The sequence below is a fragment of the Poeciliopsis prolifica genome, unplaced genomic scaffold (assembly GCF_027474105.1).
Source record: "Poeciliopsis prolifica strain line A6 unplaced genomic scaffold, Auburn_PproV2 SCAFFOLD008, whole genome shotgun sequence".
NCBI lineage: Eukaryota > Metazoa > Chordata > Actinopteri > Cyprinodontiformes > Poeciliidae > Poeciliopsis > Poeciliopsis prolifica.
In genome coordinates, this window is record NW_026562383.1 from 10146537 (window position 1) to 10157716 (window position 11180).

Genomic DNA, 11180 nt, shown 5'->3' on the forward strand with positions numbered 1-11180 from the left:
TTCTTCCATTCATTTGGATTTCTTCTGGTAAAAATGAACAAGGCCAGTCATCAAACAGAAGAAGCTGATTACCTTGATGTTCTACACTGTTCAGTCTGTAGTTTTAGCAATGGGAGGAATTGAACACAGACATTCAGTCCATGTTGGTCATGCTTTAAAAAATTCATTTAACGTCGACAGCTGCCTCGTTTTCTCTTGGAAGTGGAAGACGGTTTTATACAGCAGTGAGCATTACAGCACTGAACTGGCATGTTGCTCTCATCATGGACAAACATTAGCAATTGCTAAGGTTTTAAACCTCAACAAAGTCCTTGCCTCCAGGAATTAATCATTTCTCAGTAGCAACGGGTCCAGAACCTCTGTGTTTGAAGGGAAGTGAAGAACAAAGGCTGGTTATACCAAGCCAACATCTCGACAACTATGGCGCCTCCCGAACCAAATATGTGTGAACATTTCACGTGACTTTAGACGCTCATACGGCATGCAAATAAAATTTAAAATATGTGATGCTTGCACATCAAATAAAAGTAAAAGAAATTCACCAATATTTGGCCTAAGAGACATTAAATGTCCATCTTCATCTCTGATCTACATCTGCTGTGTTCCTTAGTCTTCATGACGCTGTTTGTCCTCTGAGGCCTTCACAGAACAACTGTATTTATCTTGAGGTTTCACTACATACAGGTGAGATAAACTACTTATGTAAATTCTGAAGACAGGCAGGTTACTCTGGATTTCATGTTAAAAATATGCAAGAGAAAAATTGCAGGCAGCACTTTTCACATTGTCATTGGTTGAGTATTTTGAAAAAGGAAAAATGTATATTTAAAAAAAACCCAATGCATCATGCTCTTTCCATGGGTGTAATAAAAGATCTCGTGTTCTTGTTGCTTGTTTGGGACAGATCACGTCTTATGTTTGGTCCAAGAATTATGATGACATGTGATTGGTCAGGACATGCTGACCACAGAGGATGGGTCCAATGTCACCTTTCCAGTTTTCCCACGTGAGTCTAATCAAGTATTAAAATGTCCTGGCCAGAAATAACTTTTCAATACTTTGTTTGATTACTCAAAGGTTTTTCCCTCATTTGATTGAACAGGTGTGAAAACGATGTACAGAGAAATCAATGATGCGAAGCATGAAGAAATAAAAAAGTGGAGTTTGTCCACAGCTGTTACAGCTGATGATGTAACAGCCATTTACATCGTCAGCTCCCAAAATTTGCAGATTGACAGAGAGCTGAATTTTTTTGGGCTCAAAATCTAATCCTGAAAATATGTAGCAAATAGATTCACAGACTTCGGTTTTTGGATGCAAAAAATTGACTTTATTGTCTTCATCTGTCAAACAAGCACAAACACCTTCAGTGAAAGCAAAGTTTACACTGAGTCTGTCTCCAGGAATTTGATCAGATGTATCATCCACATGACTGTGCACGCATGACTCCGAGCGGATGGGATTGATGTCATCTGTCCCAGTTTCGCGTTCAGGGCCGCCAACCAACCAGGAGTAACGTGATATGCAACCGTGTGGAGGCTTTCTACTTGGAGAGGTTCTAGCTTATCATTTTATTGTGTTTTTGTCATTACATACATGACGAATTGGATCAAATTCTTAGAATAATAATAAAAAGAAGCACTTAATACTTCTGTATGAGTTGGGGCAGTCTTATTCTATCTAGTTTGGGATTTTTATTTTTTAATTTTATTTCACAGAATTACAAGTCTCAGCTATTATTTTTTGTGTGTGAAACATTACAGCTTCAATGTGTGAAGGTTAAATAGGTGGCCATTTCTTCTAAATCACCAAAATAAAAAATAAAAATAAAAAAAAGATTTTCAAAAAACAATATCACAGTTGATTTCCCCCCCAAAGCTCCCAGATATTTTGTGTTGTATGGCTTTGGTATTATAGTACTTATATTGAATTATTTCTATATGGATTTTTGTCTCACAAACAGTTTCTCTGAGATTTTAAACAAGCTGTACTATTCTTCATTAATCTTTTCAATCTCCACTAGTGTAAACAAAGCTTTTTGTCCTTATTGTAATGACGGTAGACGATCCTCCCTGTGGGAGAGAGAGAGACAGAACAGACAACTTGATAAAATGTTGGTTTGTTGATAATTATTTCCATCCATCATCAGAGGCTCACATACATTCACGATGGGCTAGAATCCTAAATTAATATGGGGCTTTTATTGACTAATTAACAATGTAATTTTTTCCAGGACGGAGTAATTATAAAAGAAAAATCTAAGCATAAATAATGAACAAGTTTGAATCTTAAAAAAAAAAAATTCTAAACCACACAGAGTCAAGTTTATACCAAATGGCTCAAGCAAATTGGACCCCCAATACTTAAAAAAAAATGCTTTTTAGAAAATCACTTCCAATGCGTTCCATCCTTCTTTAAACCCATTTGGATGTGTTTTTGGGATCATTTTCCAGTTTTAACTGTCAAAGTTTTAACTAACTCAATCAGCAATCACTAAGTATGCAAAAAAGTACCAATGTTCTGTTCCTACATGTCCCCTTCAATAACTATTAAGATGTTTCAAGAACAGTCATCAAACAAGTCCCTCAGGTAAAAACTGGCCCAGATTGCTTCTCTTTCTGCTCCTCGCTATTGTTTTCTTGTTCTTGCAAAGAAAGTTTATTATGCCTTCTTGAGATACTTCAATGGGATATCATGTGTCCCAAGGACCCAGTGAAAACGGCATACAGACATTATTTATTTAATTTTTTTGCGTCTCAAGTTTCTGTAATCTGTGTGGTTTTGTCAGGAAGGTGATGGCTAAGCACCATGGAGTCGAGCAATAAACTTACCACCGCTACTTTACACTTCGTCTTCTTCGCGAGATAACTGGAGAAACACAGAAATGACAGTTCAGCATAGACTTCGTTTTTTAAAAAACTCAGTTTATCATCAGGATATCATTACAATCTAATATACAAATGCTTCATGTCTGCAGTGTATGTGAGGCTCCAATTGAGGAATCATTTTGTTTAGTTTGGGGTGAATGCTGAAATGAAAATATATGAAAAGAGATCTTTTATAGAGATGCGTATTTAGGTTTACTTCAGATTTCAATATTTATTCTGGACTCTAGCAGAGCTAACGGTTTAGCATCATGTTTACTTCCCAGTGAAAGAAACATTTTCACTGAAAGGTTGGAAAGAAAGAAAATATTTGACTTGATTCTACATCCATCATTCTGACAAATTATACTCACCCATTCCAGCATTACTTCCTGGACAGGGAACTGAGAAGACAGAAATAAAAAAAAACATTTGTAATCAGCATCTTGAATGATTAAAACTGCTCAACACACCGAGTTTACATACACACATCATGTGAATGAAAGTCATTTTACTTTTGTGGTCTTCAATGGTCAGTTTAAAGACTTATTGCTTCTGCATTTCCCTGTCTCAGTTTGATTTCTCAAATTGAGACAGGGTCAAAATAGAATGTAAAATTAAACACAGATACTAAAGACACTCTTTATGATGCTTCTTTATGATTAAAACAGCATTCATGCCATGATGAGTGTATGTACGTTTTTCAGAGACTGCAGCTGACCCACCTGAGTACGTCCTGGGCAGGCAGAAGGACACTTTTACCCCAGACTTTCCCACTGGTGCTACGACTACCGTGTAGACGTCCCCGCAGGTTCCCTCCTGGATGTCGCAGTACATGCTGCCTGCAGCAGCAAAGCAAGTGTAGTTTGCCCCGGTCCCATAAAGCTCTACTGTATGGTTATAAGCCTGAGGGCTTGAAGAACGCCAGTACACCCTGAGCGAGTTGTTGGTGCGGCGATACAGCTTGACGCCTGTTGGACAGCACGCACCTAAAAGAAAGGAAACGAGTGTCTTGTCATTGTTTGTACTGATTGATTATTAGTTATTCTGTCTGTCATGTCTCTGCACTGGGCAAATGTCAAAAATGTGTGTGTATGTGTGTATGCGTTCTCACTGGATGAGAATCCTCTATAGTGGCACTGGGACTTGTGTCCCGTGCTGCTGATGGCGTCCAATTGGACGCTGTAGTTGGTGCCACAGGTGATGCAGCCCATCAGGCAGTGAGTGTCCAGAGTGTGACATTTGGCTTCCCCGCGTGGGGACACCAGGGTGGCTATGTAGGAGCCGGCGCCGGTTCCGGGCGACCAGGTCAGGTTGGTCATAGCCTGGGTAACCTGGGTGACGTCTACAGTCGATGGGCAGCAAGGACCTCAGGCAGAAAAACAGACATCAAGAATTTATGCTGGGATATTTCACACATTCTGGATCTGGATTTGGAAGGAAAGTAGATGACCTAACCGCTTTTAAGAGAACATAAATCTTGTAGCCAAAAGACACTGTTGTACCTGTTTCCAGAGTTTTGCTGTATCCAGGCAGACTTTTTCCGACTGCTGTGGAGGCCACAGCTGTGACTTCGTAGATCGTGCCGCAGGGCAGCTGTGTGAGATCACAGGAGTTATTTCTCGACTGGCAGGTGTATCTGTCGTAGCGTCCAGTAGCGCTGATGGTGTAGTTTGTATTGGGGGAGTTTGGGGTGGATATCAGGACTGTGTATGTGGAGTTGGTGGTCTGTGTCATACTGAGGATCTCTGGAGCACATGGAGCTGCATCAAGGCGGGCAGGAGAAAACAAAGGCTTTAGAAGAAGACATTTGATTACTGTAAGTTTGAATTTAAACAATTTCATGTTTCTGACTCCATATTAAATAATTCACTGGCTTCTCCTTTATGTGTGTGCAAAGTATGCAAGATCATCCAAAAGAAATTATATATATATACGTCAAGAAGATTTTTTGGATTTTTTTCCACAATCCACTGTAACGTACTTCTCTTCATTTGACTGCATCTAACAGTTTTTATTGTGACCCATCTGTACCTGTCTCATGTCTGCGTGGTGTGCAAGTGTGGTTGCACCCTCGTAACTCGCTGCAGGGGGTCACAGTCACGGAGTAGAGGGAGTTGCATGTCAGGTCTGAGAGAGCACACACTGGCGACGTGTCATTGCAGTGCAGAACATTGTTGGTCTGAGCTGCCGTGGTCTCGTACAACTCGGCCCCTTTGACTGGGGACCACATGACCTCAAGTGTCTCTGTGGACACCAGCTTCACGGTTACATCCTGTGGACAACAAGGAACTGGGAAGGAGAAAATAAGAGATGCAGAGAAACGACGGTTAATGTACGTGCACGTAGGTGGAGCCTGCATAGCAAAAGTAAACGACATTCTCACCGGTTGTGTAGTTGCGGACATCTGCGAAGAGGCTGGTGCCGGCCTGGTTGTAGGGGAACACGCTGGTGAGGTACGTGTAGCCACACATGCAGAAGAACTGGCAGGTGGTCTTCGTGGTGTTGCAGGACTTCTCTGTCCCATCATCTCTCTTTATGAAAGCCACATAGTACTCCACCAGGGGCACCTCCTCCCACACAACCGAGCAGTTCCCGGCAGTGGGCTCCTCCACCCAGATGTTCTTTGGGGGACATGGGTCTGTCAACAGCACAGAACAACAATTTAGCATTAAACAAGAAGCCTTGGTCATAGGAAGCCTTTCTTCTTGACTTTTAAACAAAAATTCAATGAAGCCCTTTTTTTTTGTACATGTGTGATGAACTTACATGTGATGTATCCAACTGATTGTGAGGGGCTACTGGGTCCAGCATCATTGTAGGCTGTGACGGTGACAGAATGGTTCTGACCACACTCTTGAGGCGAGATGAAGCAGTAACTGTCACTAGTGTTACAGTTTTGGCCATTGGAGGCCAGGACCAAGTAGCTGGTAGCCCCCTGCACCGTCATCCAGTAAACAGCGATTCCAAGAGATCGACCCGGAGTCAGCTGGACTTGGGTTACATCTGGGCTCGGAGGACCTGAAGTAAAACAAATAAATAGAAGGTTGTCAGAGTTTTTACATCCAGATTGTACAGATTAGGTTATGGGTCTGCAACCTCTCCAATCCAAAGAGCCATACACTTAGTCCACCTAATTAAATTGTTTGGGACGCATGAATATCATAGTAATTCTAGCTGTACGTTTGGTGTCGCTGTGCTGTGGGAAGGTGAACCTCTACCTCACCGTCAGGTTTAACTCATTTTCTTTCTCTGAATTGTGGGAAACTGCAAAGTGTATTGCTTTGGGTTTGTGGAGTGCACAACTAATAGGTGTCATGTTAAAAGTGTTAACAGGTTGAAAGAGGGATGGATTATTGCTTTATGATTGAAACTTTTCCAGAATAATGTCTCACGTTTGCTGTTTTCTGATATTTTGATGCTCATTAAAACACACCACTGAGCAGTGTGCTCCATTTCATTCAGGAGTGTCACAGTAAAGGAGGCTGAATACTAGTGGCTGCTACTGAGTAAATCCTTTTTCAGTTGGTCTGTCACATAAAATTATAATAAATGTGTTGAAGCTTGTGAAAACGTGGGAAAAAATGTGGCTTACGGGTGATCTGGCAGACGGTGAGGTCGTCACCGGTCCGTCCCTCAGCGTCCCACGCCATGCCCTTGATACAGTAGGAAACTCCTGGCTCGAGGTTGTCAAATGTCACCGTGGTGTCAGTGGTGTTAAGTATGAGGCGGGTGCTGGAGCCTTCTCGGATCATAATCAGTGTGTAGCGGATTGCGTGGTCCACCGGGGGCCAGGTCACGAGGATGGAGCCATTGCTGGGGGAGGATGTGTTCAACTTGGGGGCAACGACAACTACAAATCAGAAAAGGAGGGGAAAAGGAGCAGAACATTAAAGAAGGAATAAACACTGTATCTCTATTTGCCTTTTTGCGTAAAGTGTAAAGAATTTCATTTGTGATAATATCACATTCATTTACTATTCATAAAGGGATGCGGCCTATTTCCCATGGTGTCTTTTTACAAGGAATGAAAATAGTGCAGTACAAAAGAATGGATAAAGTTTCCATCATCTTGCTGTTACCACAACAAGCATAAAATCAGGGACAATAGGCAGTGAAATAACAAGCCCTTATTGCCAGGAAAATGATAGAACAAGTTATTGTTTGAGTGGAACAACAGAAGGGCTGCATTTCATGCATCATACTGTACGCAGATTATACCATCGTGCACAAACTCATAACATGTTACACATGAGAGACTATAGAGGTATTTAATCCTACCTGTCCTGGCTTCAATGGGGTATGAGGGCTGGCTCCTTCCTCCGGAGTTGACAGACATGACGCTCAGAATGTAGTCGGTGTAGGGCTGGAGGCCCACCACTGTGCCCGGAGATTCTCCCGCTGGGGTCTCAAAGAAGAAATCCCCCGTCGTTGACTCTGCCCTCAGGATGTAGCCGGTTGCCCCAGAAACTTCTGCAAACTCAACAGTGATGCTGTCGCTGTTTTTGGAGTAGGCCTGGTCAATGCTCGGGACGTCGGGAGCTGAAGATTAAATGACAAGAGCGACACTGAAAAATGCTGAAACACATCAAACACACGTGTATAACAATGAATCCTTTAAGAGTATGAATGAAAAAAACAAAGTTTATTTAGAGATACACATAGACTTTTATTTCCAACATTTTTATGTTGGTTGCTCCATTCACTTGACAGAATGTGAAAAAAGGAACTCTATGATGAACTGTAAGTATTTCTTTCATGAAATTTCAATCTTGTACTTTTAAGAATATCTTGTCATCAAGAAGATCTGAACTTAGCAAAAAAAAAGAACCAGAGCTCCTGGCATTAAATTTTATGTTGTTTGAAAGTTGATTTCCTTGTCAGTCTGGCTGTGTTGTTTTGCTAAGCTGACCCCACAAGGGCTCGATAGAGTTGAGGTCAGGACCAGAGGCCAGAGGCAGCCCATTCCATCTTCTTCTCCTCCAAAATCTGGAGATAATTTCTAAAACACTCTGCTCTGTCGGGACGAACATTGACCTCTTGTAGGATAGAATGTAGTCTTCAAAAGTGGACACATTCGACCACCTGAATTTAGAATGTGAATTGGACATCTCTCCGTATTGATATTTCCTCCTGTCTGACCTGTCTTGTTTTTCCATTGAGGAAGATGCTGCTTTCGACAACGATAGTGTCTCTACCAAAAACTATTTACCACTGGCAGAGTATCAGGCAGAGGATCTGACCCATGTAATCAATCCACAAATTTATTTTCTTTACAGATGTGACACCATTAAAGAAAACATTGCGACAAGGAAGAAACAATGGATGGAACAAGAAGAGTCAACTTTCTTCTTGTTTTAATTTAAGATTCATGTCAGAAATATTTCCAAGACCTTTTGACAAAGAAATTCATGATGTTTTTACAGACGTCCCCTAGGAATTAATTATCTCCTCAAAGAATAAAGGGAAACATTTTTGCAATAATTAACTTTCCCATATGAGAAATAGACATGTGATCATAAACTGGACATTTAAAACACAACTAAATATTTTCAAAGCCTGTTGCCGGCACACAAAAGTGACGAATTTCGTAAAAGTTGAGACTTTGAGCCTGAATCTTCCTCAGTCTCCCGTCTCACCGTGTTTCTTATCCACTGACCTGTTGTCTCCACCGTCTCTGCACTGCTGAGGACATTGAGCGCATTGTCCATGGCCTCCAGCTGCATGGTGTACACTGTGTTCGGTGACAGCGAGTTCACCGAGCCCATCACCGTGTTGCCGCTGAATTGGGCGAAGACCGGCTGCTCGGGAGAGTTCTTGGGGGTCGCTGTGATCTTGTAGGAGCTCGCACCAGAATGGCCGCTCCATTGCACCGTCATGCTCTTTGATGTCACCGTAAATACCGACAGAGTGATGTCTGGGAAGGGGAAAAGGAGATGGAGAGAAAGGAAACATTTACTTATGTTACTGATGTGCAGATTTTACAAACATCCTGCACGTACATTCTTCTGCCAAATGAATATGGAGATAACTCACCATTTTGAGCGGTGCATACCTGAAAAGGACAAAATAGGCGGTTTAATGAATGAAACAAAGACCTTGATGATTAATGGCAGGGCATAATTCCAGGAGCAGCAAGCTGTTGGTATTCCACATTATATCCTGGAACCAATTATGCCCTGGATCATATTCTGGGAGCATGAGAGGCAGCAGGCTGCACATTACCTTCACTCAACACAGATTTCTCAGGCTTTCTCAGTGCAGGTATTTCTTTCAGGTCGGAATGAATTTGCCTATTGAGCAAAGGATGGGCCTGCTGCATGCACTTGTTGAAAGCATGGACATTCAAAACGTTCTGTGTTCATGTACTTCAAAAATCCATCTCCTTCACAGTTAATAATCTAAATATCCTACAAACAAATGTAAACAGTGCTTTTCAAAGATAATGGGGTGTGTAATCCTTGTTCTGGTTTTGTTGTAGGTCCAATGATAGCACCAATAAAAGTCAGCACTTACCCCTGTAAAGGTCAATAAAAGAAAAAGTTTGATCCTGTGCAAGCGCACCATTCCCATGCTGTCCGTGTTTTCCTGCCCGAAGCAGAGATGTGTGATGCTGTTTCTCAGAGTGACTTCAGGGCAGTGACTCAGGCTTAAATTCAACGTTATTTTTTTTCCTCCCTCGCAGATGAGACGACAGGTACTTTATTGTTTCAGCAAATACCAAAAAGCCCAAAGGCTGTAACTCCACCCCTGGGGGGGGTGTTAAAGTGACCTATCGGAGATAGAGATGGGGGTTCACCTTCGTTAGATGAGGACATTGATAACAACGCATATATTACAAGTTATTCAAGAGTTTTGGACCTGTTTTTTTTTTTTTTTTTTTTTTAGAAAAAACGTCTGGCAACCGGATCCTGCACGTTAGCTGGGAATCTTTTGTTTCCCCCAAAGAAACATTTAGGTCTACTGAAAGAATAGATAAGCTTAGACAAGGGATGACCCATATGCGCTGCTTATGTGACTGGAGGGAAACTAAAATGATCTTCTGAGCAACATTTTGATACCTCCGGTTCTCTCACTTGGTTCTTGATCCTGAGTATTAAAAGGTTTTTCGTTAGGTTGTTGGTTTTTTTGCAATCTTATTTTTATTTTACCAATAAACATTTTAGTTCAAAAGGAGATGGACATTTAAACACATCGAGATTATATATACAGCGTGCCTCAGAAAACTTTTAATAGGGAAAAAAAAATGTTACAGAAGTGTAACTCCTCTGGGCCTTTGTCCAGAAATATTCCCATAAGAGGATGAGTATCTGTAATGAATGTGTGTTCAGTGAACTGGGTGGGGGAGTCCCACAGGACCGGCTCTGAAAAACACACTGAGCAAAAAAGGTTACATGGAGAAAACTAATCGAATTGCTTTGTCAAAATTGATTCTACTGGGAAAAGTACTGTCTATAAACTAGTTTAAAATCTGTTATTTTTTTAGGTTATCAGAGGTTGAATTGTTGGTATGTTTTGGATAATTTTCTTACTGTATAACTTAATTTTCCTGCTGTGTAACTGTGGCTTATCAAAGTATCATTTTTAGGAGTCTTGAACTTTTTTATTTATTTCCTTTATTTAACCAGGTAAATCCCATTGAGATCTGGATCTCATTTTCAAGAGGGACCTGGGCAAACTGACCTTCATCTTCACTGATCTTTAAGAATGTTTAATCAGTGACACATTATCTATTTGTTATACACAATTTTTTGTCTCAGATCATTTGTTCTGCAGATATGCTACAAAGTTCTACCCTGCAAATAGTCCTGCTTAGCTCTTTCATGTTGAAGGGCCTTTATGTCTAATTAGACCTCTCTATCCTAAATAAAAAAACAAAAATCCAAAGAAAAATAATTTGTTACTATTTTTACTAATTTCTTGAAGTGCCTGTGGGTTAATGAACATCTAGAACATCACCTACTCCTGGGAAAGGCTAAGCAGATAGCTTAGGAATGCTGTTTGTTTCTTTTCTGATGTCTTTTTGTAGAACAGAAACTCAACACGTACAGTAGTTGACTGCAAGCAGCCTGGCACCAGCAGGCTGCGGCTGTGAAAAAAAAAAGTAGGACCAACAATGAATTACTCAACTGAAACTCAGAAAGACGACACTGAGTCAGGTGTATCCAGAGCCCAGCAGGGATGGGCATTAGAGGCATCAAATGTGAGGATAGTAGCTGATATGCAGTCAAGGTAAAGGCAGACGGTTTTTTCCTGAAACATAATATCGGCAAAATGGGACAGATTTAATCTGATTTAATTGCATCTTCTGCCAGC

The 11180-nt window shown here is 41.1% G+C and overlaps 1 protein-coding gene across 3 annotated transcripts; it reads right to left on the reverse strand.

Moving 5' to 3' along the window:
• Positions 1 to 1307: 1307 nt before the first annotated feature.
• fndc7a (fibronectin type III domain containing 7a) lies at positions 1308 to 11163 on the reverse strand. Of its 3 annotated transcripts, XM_055033454.1 has the most exons (15): positions 10995 to 11163; positions 9381 to 9636; positions 8901 to 8919; positions 8524 to 8781; positions 7146 to 7406; positions 6460 to 6717; positions 5634 to 5885; positions 5251 to 5505; positions 4899 to 5156; positions 4370 to 4627; positions 3979 to 4233; positions 3590 to 3853; positions 3239 to 3268; positions 2832 to 2868; positions 1308 to 2072 (listed from the first exon to the last, which is right to left on the reverse strand). In XM_055033454.1, exons 2-14 carry the CDS (start codon positions 9435 to 9437, stop codon positions 2837 to 2839), a joined length of 2457 nt encoding a protein of 818 aa, XP_054889429.1. In that variant the 5' UTR covers positions 9438 to 9636; positions 10995 to 11163; the 3' UTR covers positions 1308 to 2072; positions 2832 to 2836. The 3 variants fall into 3 exon arrangements, with proteins under 3 accessions (XP_054889429.1, XP_054889430.1, XP_054889431.1); XM_055033455.1 differs by lacking the exon at positions 9381 to 9636; XM_055033456.1 differs by lacking the exon at positions 10995 to 11163 and having other exon boundaries at positions 8901 to 9274; positions 9381 to 9447.
• Positions 11164 to 11180: the final 17 nt, after the last annotated feature.

Coding starts and splice junctions, on each gene's coding strand:
- fndc7a (XM_055033454.1), bottom strand. CDS start 9,437: ATGGGAATGGTGCGCTTGCACAGGATCAAACTTTTTCTTTTATTGACC. Junction 6,718..7,145: donor CCCCATTGAAGCCAGGACAG/GTAGGATTAAAT, acceptor TCTGATTTGTAG/TTGTCGTTGCCCCCAAGTTG. Junction 4,234..4,369: donor CAGCAAAACTCTGGAAACAG/GTACAACAGTGT, acceptor TTTCTGCCTGAG/GTCCTTGCTGCCCATCGACT.